The sequence below is a fragment of the Sceloporus occidentalis genome, unplaced genomic scaffold (genome assembly GCF_023333645.1).
Source record: "Sceloporus occidentalis isolate IW3139 unplaced genomic scaffold, rSceOcc1.0.p SCAF_1, whole genome shotgun sequence".
In the NCBI taxonomy this organism is placed as follows: domain Eukaryota; kingdom Metazoa; phylum Chordata; class Lepidosauria; order Squamata; family Phrynosomatidae; genus Sceloporus; species Sceloporus occidentalis.
This window is the reverse complement of record NW_028316981.1, coordinates 72828049-72851598: the sequence shown is the minus strand read 5'-3', so window position 1 is coordinate 72851598 and position 23550 is coordinate 72828049. Positions and strand designations below refer to the sequence as shown.

General features: G+C 41.8%; 1 protein-coding gene across 4 annotated transcripts in view; it reads left to right on the top strand.

Annotated features, from left to right (window-relative positions):
* The window catches only part of RAD54L2 (RAD54 like 2), a 103064-nt gene that overhangs the window by 60620 nt on the left and 18894 nt on the right, over positions 1-23550 (top strand). For all 4 annotated transcript variants that reach the window (XM_089525011.1, XM_089524981.1, XM_089525000.1 and 1 more), the window contains 14 exons: positions 1936-2070; positions 4319-4551; positions 4798-4980; positions 5330-5463; positions 7480-7676; positions 8896-9238; positions 10491-10668; positions 12020-12271; positions 13025-13143; positions 14338-14456; positions 14894-14993; positions 15323-15528; positions 15766-15941; positions 17353-17549. In XM_089525011.1, the coding sequence (XP_089381137.1) occupies positions 1936-2070; positions 4319-4551; positions 4798-4980; positions 5330-5463; positions 7480-7676; positions 8896-9238; positions 10491-10668; positions 12020-12271; positions 13025-13143; positions 14338-14456; positions 14894-14993; positions 15323-15528; positions 15766-15941; positions 17353-17549 (2572 nt within the window). The remainder of the gene's footprint in view (positions 1-1935; positions 2071-4318; positions 4552-4797; positions 4981-5329; positions 5464-7479; positions 7677-8895; positions 9239-10490; positions 10669-12019; positions 12272-13024; positions 13144-14337; positions 14457-14893; positions 14994-15322; positions 15529-15765; positions 15942-17352; positions 17550-23550) is intronic.

Below are 23550 nucleotides of genomic sequence, written 5' to 3'. Positions count from 1 at the left end.
CGTTTTGATCAAGATCGTTTATTATTCATTACAAGATAATTTTGGTATGATTTTAAAGTTTATCAGTAATTGTAAGAACTCCATTACCTCAAAACATAGCATTTTGGTTTGTAATGGTAGATTTCCCTACTCTTAAATGAGTGTTTGGGATGGCAGTGAAGGAGTACAGACCTTATTCAGTGTTTCAGTACAGGTGTACTTTTTGTTATTACATTTTACCACAGTACTCTCTTTTCTCTATTAACAAAACCAACTCTGCAAGAAACTGAAAGATAAGCTGATCAATTCTGTGAAGCAGTATGATTTCTATTCCATGTATTGTGCCATGCTTAAAAGAGATGAGATGCATAAAGACCTGGGAAAAATAATCAAGAATAAAAATCCTAAATATCCCAGGGCCCACATTTTTTGCTTGGCCTTGATAGACCAGTGCTTGTGAGATCACACAGGAGAGGTATCCTGTTCCCTTCCTGGTGGCGCAGTGGTTAAATGCCTGTACTGCAGCCATTCACTCAAAACCACAAGGTTGCGGGTTCAAGACCAGCAAAAGGGCCCAAGCTCGACTCAGGCTTGCATCCTTCCGAGGTCACTAAAATGAGTACCCAGACTGTTGGGGGCAAATTAGCTTACTTGCTAATTAGCTTACTTGCTGTTCACCGCTATGATCTTTGGAATAGCGGTATATAAATAAAACAAATTATTATTATTAAATTTATAGGCAAGGAAATATATGGGAGTGGGGACCTTGTCATTTTGACCTTATGATTCCAATTCCAAGGTATTCCTAGTGCCTCATCAGCAGTCAAGCAATAATAAGAACTAGAAAAGTTTCTTTTATGTCCTTTCTTCAAAATGGAAATGACATTTAAAGTATTCTGTGGAAATATGAGCTTATTGTTCATCTTTCATGACAGGAAAAAACCAGTATGTTACAGGACTGGAGGAAAAGCTCTATCATAAACTAAAGCATAGTTTTTGGTTGTTCTTTTCCCCAATAGAACTCATGATAAAACTTGCGCATCGGCTTCAGGTTTCAAATGGCTTGGTAAATGTCACATAAGTGGCATTACTTGGATACCATTTATACCCTACACTCTAGAAGATCAATATGCATATATTGATTTTTAAGAAAGGGGAGATAGGATGAGGATTAACTCTTGACAATGAAAGTGAATGAAAACAGTCTGTATTTTGTTTAATAATATTTTACTCAGTAGAGGAACAAATCTGCAATGTTTTAAATAATTTTATTATTATAAATATTAATTTTCATATATTTATTACAGTGCATACATTTATACTGTTCCAGCTGTTATATTACAGGACAATATACATATTTCTTTAAATTGATATTTTTTAGCACATAAGTGCATGAATAAAGAAGTATAGCACCTATACATGCTGCTGTTATTATAGCAAATAAAGTTAATATGCCATAAGATCAGATGTAAAAGGTATGTTCATTTCTTTGTGGTATTAAATTTAGGAAAGCCTAAAATTAGTTACCTTGAATTTTAATTTTGAGCAAAAGATGGGATATAAAAACAAACAACAATAATTAAAAATAATGATACAGTCAGCCCTTCTTATACAGGGATTTTTTAATACACAAATTCAAACATACATGGTTTGAAAATGTTTAAAAAAGTATAAATTTCAAATATCTAACCTTGATTTTCTATTTTTTATAAGGAACATGATTTTGCTATGTCATTATATTTAATGGGACTTGAGCATTCACAGATTTTGTTATCCACAGGGACTCTTGGAACCAAACCCCAGCATATAACAAGGGCCCACTGTAATTCTTAAGTAAGGTGAAACCATCAATTTTGGAAGTACTGTAATCCAGAGGTTGAAAGGGTTATTTGATTTTGTCGATGTTTTCTCATCCTCCTGTGTTTAGCATTAACCCATGTTTATTGTTTGTTTTAGAGGAGATTGCTTTAAGAACAGCAGAGGTTGCTCAGCTTCCCCCTCAAGTATTAGCTGAAGAAGTCATCTGCTTAGACAGCACCAGCAGCGGTAGTGAGGATGACTCGAAGGGAAGGCTCCATAGCATTAAAGATGGTAAGAATGGATGGGAATTTCTTTGATAACCCAGCACTGTGGTCTGCAGCACCTTTGGATCTCAAGTTTTCACAATAAAGTATAATTTTATGAACATATAATTTAGAATGTATTGCTATAATGAGGCCTTATTTTGGTCATTTTATTCAAGTTTTCTTTCATGTCAAAAGGTAATTTTTTTTAAGGATGAGCTGCTTTAGCTATGGTTTTATAATGAAAGTGTGTCAGGGAGAATAAATATTCTGTGTGTGTGTGTATGTGTAGTATTTCTGTTTCATTGGATTTTAATTTTTTTAAAAAAATCAGGACTGATGTCTTTCTTAACATGATTCTCATTTAAAGAAAACAGTTGAGATAAAATCTTATCACATACATGCTAGCTTACAGTCTCATAAAAATAAAATAATGCCATTGTCACATTTGCATACAGTCTCAAATGTGAAAAGGGTTTTTTAAGCAAAGATTTTTTTAAAAAAGGAAACAGAGGAGGCCAAATGGTCTAAGCTGGGGTCGGCAACTATGTAGGTGTGTGCATGCATGTGGGGGTGGGGGGGTGGGGTATTTTTCCTGGACATGTCTGTTGGGCTGCACTGGTGCAATTTGGTGCACCTGACATGACATGATGTCACATCTGCCTGCCATTTTGGCTGATTTCTTTTAGCGTGGGTTTTTTTTTTTTTTTTTAGGTCTGGGTAGCTTTGAGGGGTTAGGGCTGCATTTTAGGGTGGTTTTGGATAGTTTAGAATAGTTCCTGGGCAAAGAAATTACCTGAAAGCAGACCCAAAATTGTTTTTCATTTTTTTTAGGGTCTGGGGCTCTTGGAGGCCCCAAGGGCCACATTTCAGCAGCCCAGTCTAAACTCTTGCCTTTGAGCACCGAGTTCAAGACCCACCATCATCTCTAACCATATGGCTCCCTAGTGCCACCTCTCTCTGCTGTTCTGGTGGAGACAGTCCCAGATATGTAAAAAACGTAGATGGTCATCAATGGTTAAATGAATGCTGTATAAGTAGGGATGTATGTTTTAAGGACAACCATCACCGCGATAGCAAGTATGAAACAAGATTAATACTAAATCCAGTACTCAATCCCAGCTACAGTAGATCTGTTTTATGAATAGAACTTGTCTAAATGTTCACTAAGTTTCTGTTGCTTGCATTGGTCTGCTCTATTTGAGACTGACAATTGGATTTAGCTTTAAATGTGGGATACTTGCTTCTTAGTGTTCCTATAATGGATTGGTGCAGCATCCATAGCATTACGTGGATAATAAGTATATTTTGTATTTCTGTTTTCTGAATTAATAAAAAGAAAGTTACCTGAAAATCTTTGCAAACTATACACTCTTAGGCCAGAAACAGATGGGCCATATAAAGTGGTTTGCAGCCGCTTCAGGTATGTGGCATTTACGTGACACATGCCCCCAAAGTGTCCGAAAACCATTCAGGACCATGGTGGTAGCCCGCTTCAGGAGCAGGCTGTCTGGTTGCTGCAGTCCCCGTCCGATCAGGGCTGGAGCAGCTTCTGGCCACTCCTTATTGCCGATCTGCTTCACCCCTTAGATGTTGTAATCTGCTTTACTGAGGTATAAATTAATATATAGTAATCATGAGATTTTCAGAGTTCAAAAAGATTGGGAGAAGTATTAGGTGAAACTTGATTTAAAGTAGTGATTTGAATCAGTAATACTCTTGGTGATGTAAATCATGATTTAAAACAATAATGTAAATCAATCCCTTCAGTGTGATTGCTGTGTATATATTTGAGGCTGCTGTTTTGCTACAAAGTAATTGCTAACTATAAACCCATATAAACATATAAATTCATTTTTGTCCATATGCATAGTATATTATATGCTTATAAACTGGTCATGTAAACAATGCTCATGTTTTTGTGCGTATAAAATTCACATGTGCTCAGGTCTTCATTTTCTTTTTCTTTTTTGCAGTCTTTATTTTGTACTGAAGGGAAGCATTAGTGAGATAATGTTTGGATGATGAAGTCATATCAATATCATTCATATTAATACAAGCATTTGTTAGTAACTGAATATTAAACTAAATATGTTAGTATAATTACACTCTCCCCTCCCAAATATCTTTTACTTTCCCTGACTTTCTACAATATATTCCTGTGTATGAAGCATAGGAATATATATATTTTTTTAATTTTAATTTTATTTTTTTACATTTCTGTTGAGGTAAAACATGATTGGCTGTATAATCTCCCACATCTGTTTGTTTTATAGAAGTTATAGAGTTAAGTTCAGGAGAAGATGAAGCCCTCCAGATTGTAGACAGCAGCGATTCTGGCAATGAAGGGGATGAAGATGGTACTGAAGAGAGCAGTGGTGCCCACGTGAATGATGCTTTAAATCAGTTGGATGCTTCGGGGCAAGTAATAGTCAACATCAACCATCCACCAAATGAAGAGGACATTTATTTGGCTCCTCAACTTGCACGGGCAGTAAAGCCTCACCAGGTACTGGAGATTTGGAGGGTAGGCTCAGAAGGATTTCAGCAACTTTCCTTTTGGAAGTTATTATTTGATGTAATGTTGATTCATACACCGATTCAGGTTATCTGAGTGAATGTACCCTCCCATATAAGCCTGCCTGTGTTTTAAGATCTTCTGAGGAGGTCCATCTCTCTTTCCACCACCTTCACATAGAAACAGGGAAGAGAGCCTTCTTATTTGCTATCTGTTTGTTTGTTTCTTTGTTTGTAGATTGGCGGCATCCGCTTCCTATATGATAATCTGGTGGAGTCTTTGGAGAGATTTAAAACCAGCAGTGGGTTTGGCTGTATCTTAGCTCACAGCATGGGACTTGGCAAGACCGTCCAGGTCATTTCTTTTTTGGATGTACTCTTCCGGCATATTGAGGCAAAGACTGTACTAGCCATTGTACCTGTAAGTAGTCTGAGTGAAAGTGTTTATGTTGTTCATTCAGTTTGTGTGGGGTGCTGAAGACAGTAAGCAAACTTGTAAGCAAAGTCTGACATGTTTTGATTTGTATTTTTAGCCATTTAGTTCTTCCAGTCCTGGGGGATTGCTCAGAAGTGGTCACACTGTTGTTGCTGAGAAGTAGATGTGCTTCGATACCTTGTGATCTTCTTTGTCTCTCCCCCCTCTCCCCCACACCCCTCATTTACTTGAGTATTAGCTAGAATATTTTTTGGTCTCTGGAGCAGATTCATTGTGAAACATATAACTAATTGATGTGTCCCATTCTTTCATACTCCTACATTTTTTCTTATAGGTAAATACTCTTCAAAACTGGTTAGCTGAATTCAACATGTGGCTTCCAGCACCAGAAGCCCTTCCGGCTGATTATGACCCAAAAGAAATTCAGCCTCGCACATTCAAAGTCCATATCTTGAATGATGAACACAAGTAAGTAAGAATGAAAACCTGTGCAACTGCTGCTCCTATTGCTGTCATTGTAATGTTCAGCCTTCTGATCCTGAAAGGGAGCAGATATCCCTACATGTGAAAAAACAATAAATATAGCAGCTAAAGTTGACAAGAAGTTACCATTTATAAAACAACCCTCCTAGCTTGCTACTTTAAAATTTTTCTTAAAGTGATATGTTCTTAGTTGCTCCCTAAAGGCTAAAAGGGTGGGGCAGATGGGCTTTCCTAGAGCTCTTCAAATGAATTTAGCATAAAGTTCACAGATGTCCTGCACTGGCACTGCCTACCCAGAAATTAATGGAAGCCAACCGTGTTGCTTCAGTGCCAGTCCAGTACACTTGCTAAGAATAGCCCTGTTCTGTTATAGGCTGGCGGCACACATGGCTACAATAAGGTTGGCTAGAATAAGGTTTTGCTCTTTCCCAGCTCAGGCCTCTTTATTGTATAATTTCCCGCAGGCATGCTGCTGCAACCCAGCACCAAAAGTTTGTGTTCCTCCAGCCCTCCATCACCATACTCCCAGTGCTGATGCTGCTAAAAAAAAACCCCATACTTTCAGCTAGACAGGATGAGAAGGAAAAAAGAGGCTGGGGGCATAAAAAGCCTTTGTAAAAAGGAGCTTCACTCTCCAAGGCTTTGTTAATTTAGGTATGTCTGTATAGTAGACTTGAAACAAGACTTAAAGTTACATTCATTTTGTTGATGGAATGATAGTGAGGAGATTAAATCATCTGTCTTCCCCTTGGGTAGGCATTATCCAAGGTTCTCTGTACTTGTTGGGAGTCATTTTCAGTTCTGTTACTTGAGAGTGTTAAACTTGTCACATATCTGTTCTGTTAAATGTGGAAGAGTCTAGTGCTAATTTGCTCCAAATCCTGAATATCTGTGACACTGTGCATTAATCAAATTAATTACCAGTTGTGATATGTACCTGTTGATTTTTTATGCTAACATAACTATAACACTGAAGAAAAGATCTGAAAGGCGGGATACAGACCACCCCTTTGGGGCGGCCTGCACTCGCCCCTTTCCCCGCCGGATTGGGGTCTGAACAGCCACAGCAGCAGCCCCGGGGGCCCCGATCCGCTGCTTTTCCAGGCCTCAGGGAAGTGGCCAAATGCCGCGTCCCCCCGGCCTGGAAAGGGGTGTCCTTGGGGCTTTATGCCCCAGGACACCCCAGGGAGCCACTTCTGGGAGAGAAAGGGGCTGCTCATCTCCTTTCTCCCTGGCTTCGTTCCCGCAGCCGTTTGATGGCTGCGAGAACGCGGTGCTTCACAGGAACTCCATTTCGGAACTCCTTCTGGCGCCGCAAATAGGGTGCCCTATGCGCCCTGTAACGGCGCGAGCACATCACGGCTGCACTGCCCAGCTGTCACATCAAAATGGTGGCGGCCATCTGTACAGGGCGCAACCATTTTGACGTAGGGAGTACGTGCTAGGGTTAGGGAATGTCTGTAAAGGACACTTCGAGGCAACCCTAGCACGTACTTGGTACATGCAAAAAGGCCCGTCTGGAGAGGGCCAAAGTGTAACATCAGCTTTTGCAAAGGGGCTGCAGTGACTGTACATATTCTTTCCTCTTCCCAGCAATTAATTGTGTTAATAGTTAACATACCAAATCAGCACCACTCTAACAGCTAATGGAATAGAAGAAGTGAAGATTTCCACCTTGCATTGACTAGGGAGAAAATAGGTCAAATTATAGTCCTGTTAGTGTTTGCATACTTAGGCCTTTTCCCCTAAGCCTTTTATGGCCATATGGCTCTGACCTTTTTCTTTTGTGATGTTTTGTCCTGTCCTGACCAATCTTGACCAAATGGACCTTATCCCTATATGTTAATGATACTTCATGATTGAATTATTTTCCGCTTTACGGTGACAACACTTGGGAATCTTTGTTTTACATTGTTTTAGCATGAATTTATTGGGTTGAGTTCACCTCTTTCAGAAGCACAATCTCATTTGTGTATTTTGTTTTGTTATGTTTCTTTAAAGGTCAACAGCAGCACGTGCCAAAGTGGTAACTGACTGGGTGACAGATGGTGGTGTGTTGCTGATGGGCTATGAGATGTACCGTCTCCTTTCACTGAAGAAATCCTTTGCTGCAGGAAGAAAGAAGAAAAGTAAAAAACAGACTGGCCCTGTCATCATTGACCTGGATGAAGAAGATCGTCAACAAGAGCTCTTAAAAGGTGAGGAGCTAGTGGTCTCCTCCAAAAAAATTGTTTTCATTTCAGTTTGAAGAGATACTGTTTTTGCTAAGGTCTGCATCCACAGAGTTTGAAAAATGAAATTACAGCAGGATAACAGTGTCTGATATTGTTCCTGATCACATAGCGTTCTGCCTGTGCAGTAGCTGGTCTGTAATCCATCCATTGGTCTAGCAATCCTTCTCACTGACAGGCAATACCTCCCAATCACACTGGTTTTCCACTATTGAATTAGTGTGATAAGTTCCTCCCAATGCAGTTCCAATAGGCAGGAGGTCACATAGAATCATAGATGGTTCAAGCGGGTCTGATTCTGCTCATCTGCTCCTCCCCCCCTCGCTATTCCCAAGCAGATTGTTTTTCTCCCCTCCCCCAATTGCTTTTCTTTTCTTTATTTTTTACTTAATGGATTGTCATGATTGTTCAATTACCTTACAAGTAAGGATAAATTAAAAGAAATGCAGACTGAAAGGCATGCTAGGAAGAGCATAGGACAGGAAGGCAGGCAGTGGAGGCTGGCATGCAGAAGACAGAGGCCAGGACAGAAGGAGCACCATGGCCATCTGGAAATGCTGTGTGATAATGACTATCCCCACCCGGTATGTTTGCGCTTCCTAAAGTAATACAGTTGTGGTGATTTATGAGCCTGGTGTGATATAGTCTCAAGAGACATCTGTTTTTACTAATATTTGTACACAGGGCACAAGTCCCCTTAGAAATGTCTCTTTAGTTCTGCTAATAAGATGATTAACCAAGTAAGACAAAGTCTTCCTTTTCTTATGAAAGATATTTTGTCAGAGTGATATTTATATAGAACTAGGACTGAATGGCTGCTTTGCTGAGAGTTTTTTATGTAATGTGTCTCTTTCTGTATGGATTTTATACTGATTGTTCCAAAAAGACTATACTAATTTTACTTTTTACTTCCCCCCCCCCTCTTTTGTGATATTTCATAGTGGTTATTTGAAATAAGCTTCACAGTACACACGTAAACCTATGAAAGAGAGTCAGTGTTATTCTGAAGCCAATGTTCTCTATATAGAAGTATTAACCCTGAATTTTATTAATAGATTCTAAGCTTTCAAGTCTTCTCTTCCCAAATGTCTTGTTGCATTTTTGTCATTCTTTTAAATGCTTCCTATGAAATAAAGAAAATTAGATGGCAGATTCCTTCATTCCCGCACCCCCTTCTCTCCTTTAGGAATTGAGAAGGCTTTATCCCGCCCTGGGCCAGATGTAGTCATCTGCGATGAGGGACACCGGATAAAGAATTGCCATGCAAGCACCTCTCAGGCCTTGAAGAACATCCGATCTCGACGGCGGGTGGTACTGACTGGCTACCCCTTGCAAAACAACCTAATCGAGTACTGGTGTATGGTGGACTTTGTCCGTCCTGACTTTCTTGGTACCCGGCAGGAGTTTAGTAACATGTTTGAGCGTCCCATCCTGAATGGACAATGTATTGACAGCACACCTCAGGATGTTCGTCTCATGAGGTATCGCAGTCATGTCCTGCATAGCCTACTGGAGGGGTTTGTACAAAGGTGAGGCTGCATCAGATTCCCACCTGTAGATTTTTTAACAAATCATGGCTTGAGTTATGTGCTTTTGGATAGTGGCTGGTCAAGTCAGTGAATTCGATTTCGGAGTCTGAAACTTTTTCACTGCAAGCTTAAAAACTGTTCTGGGTGTGCTGGAAGCCACTTTATTCACTGTGTCACAGAAATAGGGCTCTGTTTACAAATACATTATTAAAAATATTAACTTTGTTTTTTTAAAAACAACAACAACAACAACAACTGCTCTGCAGTTAAACACACACAAGCTTTAAGGGATAACTATTATTTCCCTAGGTGACTTGTCAGACTGATTAATTCATCTTATGAGTTGAAAACTAAGTCTTAGGAGTTCCGTTTCAGGTTGTGTGAGATGATGCAGTGTCCAGCCCACAAATGTCATCTTTAACATTATCATTCTGATATATGTTTGATTAAACCTAGCACCATATTGTGAATAGTCATGTATTTTTGTAACATTTTGCATTGGGGGCTATGCAGATATATTGTAATTACTGCAAGTTACCATATATACTTGACTATAAGTTGATCTCATGTATAAGAAAGAAGCAATCTATAAAATACTAATACTGAATAACACATTCCTATTAGTTCCTTAAAATATCCAATCATTAAATATTTATACAATCATAATCAGGGTGGAGCCTTAAGCATAGTCTCTTATACTAAATCCGGAGGATAAGCCTGCCAGACGAGATCCGTCTTAAGTGCCTTCTTAAAGGCTTCTAAGGTGGTAATAAGACGGATCTCTTCAGCAGACTATTTCACAATTAGGGGCTGCGGCAGTAAATGCTCTGTGGGAAGTTGTGGTTAATCAAGTGTTATGATATTCGAACAAATTCTTCCCGGATGTTCTAAGTGTGCGGGGCAGATTATGTAGGGAGAGGTGTTCCCGCAAGTAACTCGGGCCCGAGCCATGTAAGGCTTTAAAAGTAATAACCAACACCTTGTCTTGTGGCTGGAAGCTAAATTCTGTTTGGTTAACAACAAACTGACAGATGTCTTGTTATCTGCTAGGGTAAAGCATTGTCAAATTGTGTAAAGCTCATTCTTGTAAACTTGTCAATAGTTCTGTTAATAACCTTAAGTAAATTAAAGTGACCTATGTTTTCTCAGTTCTTAACAGAACAGGAAAACAATGTTTTGCCCTAAAGTCCGTTGTAGAGGCTCTAGACAGTGAGGAGTCCCTCTCCTGACCTTTTCTATGTTGCTTCTGCAGGCGAGGGCATAATGTGCTGAAAATTCAACTTCCATCAAAGGAAGAACATGTTATTTTAGTGCGTTTGTCAAAGATCCAAAGGGCTCTTTACACTGAGTTCATGAACCGGTTTCGTGATGCAGGCAATAGTGGTTGGCTAGGACTAAACCCACTGAAAGCTTTCTGTGTCTGTTGTAAGGTACGTATAAATAAGCAAGGAGCAGGTTTTATTATCTGTTTACTTATTTATTGGATTTATACCTCACACTATATTTTTAAAACCATGATTAAAACAGCTAAAACACATTTAAAATATAATTAATTACAATAAAAAAATTCTCTACAAATTGTGTGGAAAGGTCAGAACACCTATGTGAAGTTATTAGTGTTATACCTTTGATTACGTTCTGTTTCTCTTGTGTAGTATATTGTGTTTTGTCTTAATGATGGTTATGTAGAGCACAAGAGCAGTTTTGTTATGCTCCTGTTAAGAAGTATTATCCATTTCCTGAATTGATTTTACCAGTTTGGCCTGTAATTTGGTTTGGAGTGTTTTTATTCCAGTACCTGGTAGCATGGGCTTCTGTAGACTTGAGCCTACTTCCTCAGATGCATTTGGTTAAATGCATTTTAGGAAGTAATCTGGAGCCTATGAAAGCTTGTGCTACCAACTAATATCGTTCAGTTAGTCTCTAAGGTGCAGCAAGATCCCTTGGCATACTGATTTTCCATACTAACACAACTATGTATTTGAATTCTATTCCACTACTTTGTACATGCCCACAGAATTATTAGTGACATGAGAAGATGTTAACAAACACACATGCACTATTCTTGCAAGAGAGATTTTTTTTAAAGATTCAACAAATTTTCAAATAAAAACATTGTTATTTGACTTTCTTTTCCTCTTAATGTCCTCACCCCTGTCCATGCACTCATTAAATAGATCACAAACTGTTTGGTGATGTTGATTCATCTATAGACTTGGGTAATGTGTCTTGTAGTACATCAAAGTTGAACAAATGTTTAAAGCATATTTTTCTCTGGATTACAGCCCATCTTGTTAATTTTTAAGATGCCATTTTAAAGATGTTGTTTTTTACAGTAATATAGTTGCTCGTTTGGAAATTACTGCTTGACACATTTGGTCCTTTGCATAGTGCAACTATGAAAAAGTTGTAGATTAGAGGTGGGCAACCATGGAAGATTAGGAGGCTGCATCCCACCACACCTGATCCTGCCAAAAGAAAATGCCCCCAAATGGCCTTTAGAGGACATAGGAGCATGCCTAGATGGCATTTTGGAAACTTGAGGGACTCTAAACCTGGTGGAAATGCCCACCACATCTTTTGGATGTCATTTGGGTGGCATAACGGGCCAAACAATTTTTTGAACATCCTTTTGAAAAAATGTTTTGACTGCTTGGGAACCACATGCGGGTCCCCCCCCCCCCCGGTAGATAAATAACAACACTACTCTCAGGAGAGAGAAAAAAGATGTTTAATAAATGAAATTTTGAATTATTGGAGTAAGCTACCATCCTCTTTCAGATCTGGAATCATCCAGATGTACTGTATGAAGCACTGCAGAAGGAAAATTTGGCAAATGAGCAGGACCTGGATGTGGATGACCTTGGCACAGCTGGTACCAATTCACGCTGCCAGACACAGGGAATGAAAGTAAAAACTGAGAACAATGCTGTGGCATCACCTGTTGGAGAGGCTACCAACAGCAAATTCATCCAGGGCATTGGCTTCAATCCCTTTCAGGAGAGAGCTAATCAGGTTGTAACATACGAGTGGGTGAGTACCGAAGACCAGCCAGGGATTGCTTCTTCCTTTTATTTTGCAGCAGCCTACACACTGCTAGGTGTATGTGTTGTATCTGTGGTTTTCTTATGTCAACAAAACAGAGAATATTGGCAGTTTTCCTTCTCCCCTTCTGTCTTCTGGATGCCCTACAAGTCTGCTCCCCAAGGTAGAGGCTCTCTGAACAGTTAAAGGAGGGAGGCTGAAGGAGGAATGAGGAGAAGCAGAATTCCTGTTGTGTGCAAGTAGACAATCACTCATGTAAACTGTTAGTTTTTCTGAAAATTCAGGTAATAGGGAGCCACTGTATCAGCACATTCAGTCTATAGACTTGCAAACAAGCACGGATATCTGACATCACACATGGTAGTATATGTTCTTCTTCCCACCTAGAGAATTCATCTGTGGAAGAAAATTGTCTTATAGGAAGCCCCTCTGTGTGGCAGTATTCTTGTCCTTTGTCCCTTTCTCTCTTGTAAAGAGGCTCTTGACATTGTGGCATGCAAAGAAATGCTAGCATTTATGAGAGGATCTGGAATTATTTTATGTGAAGGATTTTTTTCTGAATGAAGGGTGCCCTCTTTAAACATGACCTACTGGATTGACTTAAGCCCATTATCCTGTTTCTGGTCTTGTTTGAGAAGAAAGAGGGTTGAACCTGTGGAGCTACAGAATAGTACATTTGGGAACTGTGATGTAGCCACAAGTACTTCTGTTCTTGTATTGAGTGTCCTGTTTTATCCACAGGCTAAAGACATCCTTTGTGATTACCAGACAGGAGTCTTGCAGAACTCACCGAAGATGGTATTGCTGTTTCATCTTGTGGAAGAAAGTGTGAAACTTGGAGACAAAATATTGGTTTTCAGGTAGGAGGCAATTACAGTTCTGTGCATTTTGACTATGCTGTAGGGAAATGTAAAGCAGAGTAAATAAATTAATGCCATTGGCTCAGAATTGAAACTATTTAAGAAATACTTCTTCAGGGAATGAAATTCTTAATTGAATTTTCATTTCTCAACTTGGAATAGATGTCTTTTTGGCAGTCCTAAAACTTTCAAGGCTTCTCAGAAACTACAGCAGTTCTAGAAAAGGTTTCTAATGGGAGCCTGACAAAGGAATAATATTGTTCCTACCCTTAAAGGACCACTGCTTTGGTTGATATTTGTTCCTGAGTAAGATATCCTCTTACAAGGCACTGTGAATGCACTTCTCAACAGAACAGGATCATTGAACAACCCATTTGTGAAACTCTATTGATGGAAACCTACCTGGCCAGTTTAACTTTCATAAAAGGATAAATAGTTCTTCTTTGGAAAACACCTGCCCTTCTGGACTTATGGTAGCTAGGATTTGCATTTCTGGTATCTTCTTGTTCTGTAAAATTATTTCAATATTGTTGTGATATTTTGTACTTCTGAAGACTTTACCCAGAAAGTGGGGCATATGTTTAAGAAGGAAATACAGTCACTTCTCCTTATCCATGGATTCTGCATCCAGAGATTTCACCATACATGGCTTTAAGATATATATATATATATATATATATATATATATATATATAATCCAATACCAAACCTTGATTTTGTCATTTTTAATAAGGGGAATCATTTTATTGCACTATTGTATACAGTGTGACTTGAGTATGAGGCTGGAACCAAATCCCAGCTGATACCAAGGGCCCACTGTACTTAAACAAACTGAGCCTCTATGTAATGTGAAGCCATTGTTTGTTGTCTTTTCTTCAGTTGATAGTGTGGATGTTTCTCTCCTATTTCTGTCATTTAGTTAAATATGTGATAACATGATTCACCCTCCATATTTTTGATTTGCAACCATTTCCTAATAACTCCAATGCCTTTTGGATTGTTGCCAGTGCCTCATGCATACGGTGCATCTTGAGAGTTATATTAAATGATGTGTAGGATACTGTGTCTATGTCACTTCCTCTTAGGGTATGAGCAACATCTAGACTTCTCTGTTTTCAAAATGGTACTGGGTTTTTTGTTCTTTTCCTTGTCCATCTGAGTAGAGCCTTTTTTTTCCTTTTTCTTTTTTTGCAGTCAAAGTCTCTCCACATTGTCTGTCATTGAAGATTTCTTGGCAAAGAGACCAGTGCCTTCCCCCCCAGGCTTGGATGCACAAGGAGTCCATAACTGGGTCCGAAATGTGAATTATTATCGTAAGTATGACATATGTCTGCTGTGTCTAGGATACTGATTCTTTCTTGTTGAGATGGTCTTCCTGAGACGTATCCATTTTTCAATAAATAATTAACCACAGAGCAACATTCATTGTATCTGAGAAAATGATCTGCATTTCTTGAAACCTTATGCTAAATAAAGCATTTTAGTCTTTAAGGTGCCACTAGACTACTTGTTCTTTTTTACTGTGATGGCTTAACATATCCCTCCATTTCACAGTGATTTTCTCCAGCTTCTCTACTTCAGTTTCCCATGGCTCAGTATGTTTTTATCTTTGTCTTCAGACTAATTTATTCTGTTTAAATACCTAATGTTGCAAAAATACATTCTCTTAAAATGGCATGACTGTTTTATTTTGCTACATGTTAATGGCTAAAGGTGTTTAAACAATGCATATATATTTCCTGTTTGATAGGTCTGGATGGCAGTACTTCAGCCTCAGAAAGAGAGCGTCTGATCAATCAGTTCAATGATCCCACCAATACTTCTGTTTCTCTCTTCCTTCTTTCCACACGGTAAATTGACCAATTGCTAAAAGCATAAAATTGAGATGGAGTAGCGTATGGGATAGACTATAATGAACAGTTAGGTACTCATCTCTGAAAAACTCAAGTATAACTTGAAATGACTACTCTAAAAATGTTTAGAAACCCATGATGGTCTGAGCTAAAAATTCCATGTTCACTGTCTTCAACTGGGACTGTTAACATTGGATTAATTTATACTAGGAGTTAAGCAAAAACAGCAGCACTCAATCTGTGGTTCATGGTTGTAATAGAATAGCTTGTAAAGTATTGGCAAACTTTTATTAAAAAGTTATGTTCCATTTAAAAAATTCTTTTAGAGCTGGATGTTTGGGTGTAAACCTAATCGGTGCAAACAGAGTGGTTGTATTTGATGCTTCTTGGAATCCATGCCATGATGCTCAAGCAGTCTGTCGGGTGTATCGTTATGGACAGAAGAAGCCTTGTCACATCTATCGATTAGTTTCTGATTTCACCCTGGAAAAGAAAATTTATGACCGTCAGATCTCCAAGCAAGGGATGTCAGGTAGGCCAATTCCTCCCCTGCCCTTTACCAGGTCACCCTGCCTTCTAGTTGGCTCCTTGTTGCTGTCTGCTTCAGCTTAAACTTCTGGTTCTTCCCCCACCCCTTTGCTTTTTCTGGGTGTTAACACATAAGTGCACTCCATTGCTAATGTCACAGTTCAAGAAGTGTATTTAGAGGTGCATTTGCAGCAGGAATAGCCATTCTTCCTCTTTTCTGATCGGTATATATTTTCTATAGATCGAGTTGTGGATGACTTGAATCCTGTGTTGAACTTTACCCGAAGGGAGGTGGAAAATTTGCTGCACTTTGTGGAAGAGGAGCCTGAACCTGCCCAGCTTTCATTCAGTTCCACCAAGATTAAAGAATCTGTTTTACAGCTGGCCTGTCTCAAATACCCTCATCTCATCACCAAGGTTGGGAAGAAGGAGGGGGGGAACCCATTTTTATTCTGTGTCTTGGCTGTAAAATGTATACATGAGCATAAAGTATGTTCCAGACATGATACCTACTGCAGTAACAGTACTCTAAACTGCAGTAAATTTAGTTTTGGGACAGTTTGTCTCCTATCTGAAACAAAGCCTGTACCTGATATTTATTGCTTTACACTGCTTCTGATTGACAGCTGTAGTTTGAATAACAGCCTGAAAGAACAAGAATCTTGCCAAGGGGAGATCCAAGGTTGTGTGTACTAAGTTCCGTATTTCATAATATAAATACATTACCAAATGTAGTGCTATGGAACACTCACTGTCCATGTTCTTCATTACAAAGCTGCTACTATTTATATAGGAAAAATAGTTACTTGCTCTCATGACCACTTGGGAATGTCTTGAGTGTCCTCAACAACTATTGACAACAGTCATTTTTGTAGGTATGTGCTGTTGCAACAAAACCCTCACTTTGGCGGGTTACACACCGCCATTAAAGTACGGAGTCAGTCCGTACTAGGGTTAGGAAGGTGCGGTGCTTCCACACACCCCTAACCCTAGTATGGACTGAGGGGGCCGCCATGACGACGTCACGACCGCGCCGCCTCTATACGGGGTGGCGCGGACGTGACGTCGGTCCGCGCCAGGGCACTTAGTGCGCCCTTTCTGCGGACCAGGAAGGAGCTCTGTTTCGGAGCTCCTTCCTGGTTTGCGGCGCCGCTTTGCCTCGCTGGGCACAGCCTTCAGACGGCTGCGCCCAGTGAAGCAAGGGAGAAAGGGGCCAAGCGGGGTGTCCTTGGGGCTTGAAGCCCCAAGGATACCCCTTTTCAGGCTGCGGGGAAGCGGCCTTTTGCCGCTTCCCTGCAGCCTGAAAAGCGGCGGATCAGGGCCTCAGCGGCTGCCGTTCTAACAGCTGAGGCCCTGATACACCGGGGAAAGGGGCGGGTACAGACCGCCCCAAATGGGCGGTCTGTAACCCGCCACTACTAAGAATATGGACCGTATCTTTCAGGATTCTTTTTTCACTGAATGCAAAGAGATTCATAGCAGCCTTTAATATTCCAATATTCTTTGACCAAACCTTTTTGTCAATAACACTCCTCCTGTTTTGATGCTTTACATTAAAAATAGGCTGCTGATTTGCAAATTCCCAGTTTTTGAAAAAATTATCCAGAAGTGCTTCTAATATATTGAGGGCCACTTAAAGGCTATATACATAAAATAACACCTAAAGTTCACCAAAAGTTTCATGTGAGCATTGATGAATTACTGGTATAATTTAAAGGAGGAGAAGATGGATTTGCTATGTTGTTTTAGCAGCCTGCTGTCTTCTTGAGGTACCTTTAGTAAAGGAATGTGCCTAAAATGATACTTCCTCCCTGTTTTCTAACCGCAGGAGCCTTTTCAGCATGAGTCACTGCTAATTGACCGTAAAGAGCACAAGCTCACCAAGGCAGAAAAGAAAGCTGCCAAGAAGAGCTACGAGGAAGAAAAACGTGCATCCGTCCCTTACACCCGTCCATCCTATGCTCAGTATTACCCAGCCACTGACCAGAGTCTCACAAGTATACCTGCCTTCAGTCAGAGAAACTGGTGGGTACTTTATTTGTTTCTTTGACACTGAATAGGAGTGGTCTATCTTGATATATGGGTTTCTTCTTCGTGGTCTCTGCGAATCACACAAATGGGTTATTCTGTGCCTGCGCAGGAATGCTCGGAAACTTCTAGAATCTCTGGGCAAAAATTAGTTTGCAACCTTTTGTAACTTTTTGGCAGTAGCTCTGCCCATCCCATATATAGCCCCTAACGGTCCCGCTCTTCTCCAGTTCCTTCATTCTGCCGCGCTTAGCAGCTTGAGGAACTTTGCTAGCTTGGTTATACCTTGCTGTTGGGCTTTTTGCCTGAAATCTCTGAACCTTTGACCAATGGAATCGTTCTTGACCACTCTCACAGACTATCCTAAGGACTTTATTATCACTCGACGGCTCAACCACGGTACTCTTGACCATTCTTTTTGCCCATGGCCTCTTTTAAAAGATGCACCAAGTGCAGGGTTAAAATCCTAACTTCAGACGGACATGATAAATGTATCCTTTGTTTAGGGGAGACCCAAATTCTGAGGGATTGCCCCCATTGTAAGGCCATGGCCACACAGGCCTTGAAAAACAGAAATCAGAAGTTGAAGGCCTCCCTTTATGAAAAGGCCCTCCAACCTTCTCTGGCCTCTACTTCGGCCTCTCATATGGAGTCCTCCTCCAGGCCATCCTCTTCATTACCCCCAAGGAAAAATCCCTAAGATCAGGGAAGGATCTTAGTGGGCGCGCTGCAAAGTCCTCTAAGAGGAAGCATGGAGACAGACAAAAGTCCTCCAAAACAGCTCTCGCCGAGCAAGAACACCATAGACGGGCTAGATCTGCCGCTCCACTGGTGAAATCCTGTCGTAAGAGCTCTTCCTGCACTGTGTTGGCCCCTCCACCTGATTCGGTGTCCACGACTACTGTGACCCCGACAGCGCTTTGGTGTCCGTTCCGCCTTTGGAACCACGAGTACTTCTGTTGAGCCACCTTACTTTGAAGGATGACAATCTCCAGATTGTCAGCCTTGACCAGAGCTCCGAATCCGAAGGGGAGATTCGAGATCCTGATCTCTCTATCCTCACTCAACAGGATAGGTCTCGGTCCCGTTCTCCTCCATGTAGAGACTGGGCCACGCTCAGTATGGAAGCTGATGAGACCCAAGCTCACGAGCAACCTGACCGTGATCTTTTTGACCTCTACCCAGATCTTGTCTACGACCATCAAATCAGGGAGTACTTCTTGCCCATTGATGCCACGCACCTCCGTCGTAACCTGCTGGGCCTGACCAGAGTGACGCCCCTGCCACAGATGCAGAGGGATACCATCCCGACATGCGCTGAAGCACCTCAGTGGAGACACTTGACTCCTCCTAGAGATGTCTTGCCTGATCCTGAAGGCTCTCTGGACCGACGATGTGTGAGGTCCCGTTCTCGGTCACGCTCGCCTACTCCCAACTTCGAGGATGACAGATCACTATCTCCTCAGGAATTTATTGAGCCTGATGCTCCTTCTCCCACATCAGATCGTTTTCCGACAGAATCATCCGGATGGCATCTGCCCTGGGCCTAGAGGTCTCCCAGACCGATGATGACGCGCTCAATCCCATAGAGTGTCGGATCCATGGCTGTGCTCCAGCTCCTCCGTCTCTGGCTTACCTTCCATCATTGGAAAAGATTGCCAAGAGATCTTGGAACACTCCTGCCACAATTGCGTCCATGTCATGCAAGATAGAAAACCTCTATTGGGTGACGCCGTCTGGGTCGGCTTGGCTTTTTTAACATCCGAAGCCAAATTCAGCCATTGATGAAGGTTCGCAGACAACCTTCTCTCCTCATCCTTCTTCTTCTCCTGTGGACAAGGAGAGCAGGAAGATAGACAGTTTGGCCAAGAAATTTTAAGTCTCTGCAGTACTGGACATGAAAATTGCCAGCTATGCTGCATGCATGGGGACCTACATTCAACTACTGATGGAAAAGATTAATACTGTTATCAGTGAGCTTCCTGAGGACAGGAAAAGGCTAATTTCTGCCCTCTGTAATGAAGCTCATCTAGTGTGAGAACAATAAATCATTTCAGCTAGGCACACCACTGACTGTGCCTCCAAGATTCTTTTTGGATCCATTGCCCTCAGACGCTATGCTTGGCTTCGCTCCTCTGACCTAACCCCGCAGGCCAGATCGGCCATAGAGGTCATGCTCTTCGACAACTCTGGGCTGTTTAATCAAGAGACTGATTACAAATTAAATTTTTGCTACAAGATGAAGAAAGCAACAAGGAAGCATGGCATGCCTTCATCCATGGCATGGTCACTGCATTGGAGATATGGATCGCAATGCCATTGGTATCCTCCAAACCAACACAGGCCATACCAACAGCAGGAGCGTCTGTACCAGGCTCAGGACAGACCTACTCAGCGTCAGCCTTCCCAGTCTTCTTCTGCCTCGTCTGATCGCTGACAACCTTCTCAGCCTAGATACTAACAAGTCTATAAGAAGAAGGACACTCGAGGCAAGAAAAAATATTGACGTGTTCCCACGCACTCCGGCACCATATTTGGTGATAGATTAAAGCCATACTTTAACACCTGGGCTTCTATCACCTCCGACTCCTGGGTCCTAGACATTGTTTGTAAGGGTTATGCCCTCGAGTTTGAAGAGCTTCTGCCCACTAGAGCTATTCTCTCCACTGTCCCCTCGGACACCCTTCTCGACAAAGTGCGCACACTCTTAACAAAAGGCGCTATCGAACCCGTAGATCCCTCTCAGACTCGATATTGCTTTTTTCCAAATACTTCACTGTCACCCCATGGGCGAGACTTTGTTTGAGACCGTTTCAATCTTGATTTCTTTGTGTTCGATCCCATGTGGGACTCTCCCTCCAAGATGCTCACCATTCCGAGACCAGTTCAAAGATCTCTACGGTGGTGGCTTCAATCCTACAACATGTGCATCGGGATGCCCTTTTTGCCCTCGCAGCCAGACATCACTCTCACAACAGATGCCTCTCTTCAAGGTTGGGGAGCCCACACCTTGAACGTCACCATCAAAGACATATGGACAACGACAGAAAGCCAGCTTTACATCAACATACTAGAGATGCTGGCGGTGGGAAAGGGGCTCAGAGCCTTTCAATCATTCCTTTCCTGCAGGGTAGTACTTTTACTGATGGACAACACCACTGTCATGTACTACCTCAACAAACAGGGCGGCACGAAATCCTGGACCTTGCTGGAAATCACACTCAGAATCTGGGACTGGTGCATCAACCACAAGATCCTTCTCCAGTGCATACACCTGCCGGGAAAAGAAAACGAACTGGCAGATAAGCTCAGCAGGTCTCCCAGCCCGTGCCACGAATGGCTTCTCCATCCCAACACAGTCATCCTTCTCTTTCAGTTGTGGGGACAACCAACGATCGACCTCTTTGCCTCACCTCTCAACACACAGTGTGCAAGCTTCTGCTCTCAGACCTGTGCTCCAGGTTCACTAGGGGATGCCTTCCAATTCAAGTGGACAGAAGGGCTGATTTATGTGTTTCCTCCCTTCCCACTCATCATGAAGGTAGTGGCAAAGATGACATCGGACCACTCCGACGCGATCCTGATCACTCCATGGTGGCCGAGACAGTCCTGGTTCACTCCTCTACTGCTTCTCTCTCAGGAGACTTATCTCAGGCTGTAGTTCCGTCCCGACCTTCTGTCTCTACACGAAGGTCTTGTTCTCCATCCCGACATGGATACCCTCCCATTGGTGGCATGGAGGATCTCGTCTTAACATCTTTACTAGACTCCATCAAAAATGTTATTCTGGTGTCCCAGAAGCCTTCAACACAGAAGTCTTACCAGTACAAATGGGACAAGTTCCTTGCTTTTCTTCTGGACAAGATCATCTCTCCATCCTGAGCGTCGGTACCGACAATCTTGGAATTCCTGATATCCCTAGCAGACGCTGGACTCTGCTTGACTTCTGTCAAGTGCTACCTCTCAGCCATCTGCTCCCACTACCATTTCGAGGCCAGACCCTCTCTTTTCAAGGACCTTCTAGTAAAGAGGTTTCTCAGGGGATTTAACAATCTTCATCCTCCATTCTTGGTACCAATACCGCCGTGGAGTTTAGACCTTGTGCATCCAAGCCATTTGAACCCATGGCCACCATAGACTTGAGATTGCTGACCTGGGCCATCACCTTGTGGCCATCACCTCCGCTTGCCGGGCGAGCAAACTGTGTGCCTTACGGGTGGACCAGCCTTATCTTCATTTTCACAGAGACAAGGTTGTCCTCCATACCGATATTGCTTTCCTGCCTAAGGTGGTGTTGGCCTTCCACATGAACCAGGACATTGTGTTGCTGACCCTGGCCCTGAACACGACCACCAACATCGAATGCCAGCTGCATGCTTTGGACGTTCAAAGGGTGCTGACCTTCTATCTGGACAGAACCTCAGGTTCGAGGTGCTCTGAGCGGCTGTTTGTGAGCTACTCGGAGGCCAAAAAGGGACTACCTGTGACTATGCAGAGGTTTTCAAAATGCGTGGCCAATGCCATCCACCTCTGCTATGAACTGTCAGGTAGACCTCTTCCAGTTTGGGTTTCGGCCCATGCAACACGGGCGTTAGCGGCATCCTCCGCCTTTTTGACTGGGATTGCTTTGGAGGATGTTTGCAAAGCTGCTGTCTGGTCCCAGCCTCTGACTTTCATTAAACATTACAGGCTGGACATCAGAGCCAGGCAAGATGCAGCCTTTGGGAGGGCAGTGTTGCTTTCTGGTTTATATTGACTAAGTGTTGTTTCTTACAACTTTCACTTGCAGGTGCAACTGACAGTTCTTGAGTTGGCCTTTGCATTGCATATGGTCTGTTTACATGTTGACAAATGACAATAACAAGTGCACTTGATATGCATAACTTTATTGTGATTAATAAATTCAATTGTTTGAACTTTACAACCTGTGTCATGACACTCCCTTCTCCACTGACCTAAGCTCATCAGTCTAAACCCATTTGTGTGATTCGCAGAGACCATGAAGAAGAAGTACAGGTTGCTCACCTATAATGGTGTTTCTTCGAGTGGTCATCTGTGAATTCACACAAATCCCGCCCGCCCTCCCCTCAGTGTCCTGCTCCCTTTGCTAGCTTGCTGTTGCATTTGCGCGGCTCATTTAGAACTGGAGAAGAGCGGGACCATTAGGGGCTATATATGGGATGGGCGGAGCTACCGCCAAAAAGTTGCAAAAGGTTGCAAACTAACTTTTGCCCAGAGATTCCAGAAGTTTCCAAGCGTTCCTGCGCAGGCGCAGAATAATCCATTTGTGTGAATTTGCAGATGACCATTCGAATAAACACCATTACAGGTGAGCAATCTGTACTTCTCACTTAATGCCACTAACTGGCCAGAATTCCTAGCTCTTAGAAAATAGGTCAGGTGACGAAGGGTATTTGTGCTTCCTAGAAGCTGTGAGTAATTGGAGATGATGGAAAACCTATTTGTTTTCTTTGATTTTTTTTCTAAGTGTGTTGTGTAGAATCCTGCTCTGATGTATGAATGAACCCTTAAAGTTGAGATGGCTACGTAGATATGCCAGCATGTATATTACATAGTAATGTGAGTCACTCATCTCAGATGCTTCAGAATGTTGTTTCTTTAAATATTGCTTTCCTGACAGATTACTTGGAATCAATTGACAGAATTTCTATTTGGTGTATTATGTAGCATAAACCTGTACACAGTAGCTCCAGAAGTGGTGGAATTACATATTGGTGCTTCAATATACAAATATAAAATTGGTGCATTAGTTGTAAATCATCAAATCATTTTGTAATCTGGAATCACTTCTCTCGTAAAGCACCTGTTTTCTCCTTCTGGAATATCAAAACCAGGGTGGAATTTTTAAAGCAGAGGCTGGACAACTGTAGTTACATCCTGCATTGACCTGAGGGTTGGGTTATATGGCCTTAATGGTCTTTTCCAAATCTTTATATTATTTTGTGGGGTAAGGGATAGGCATGGAATGGATGATCCT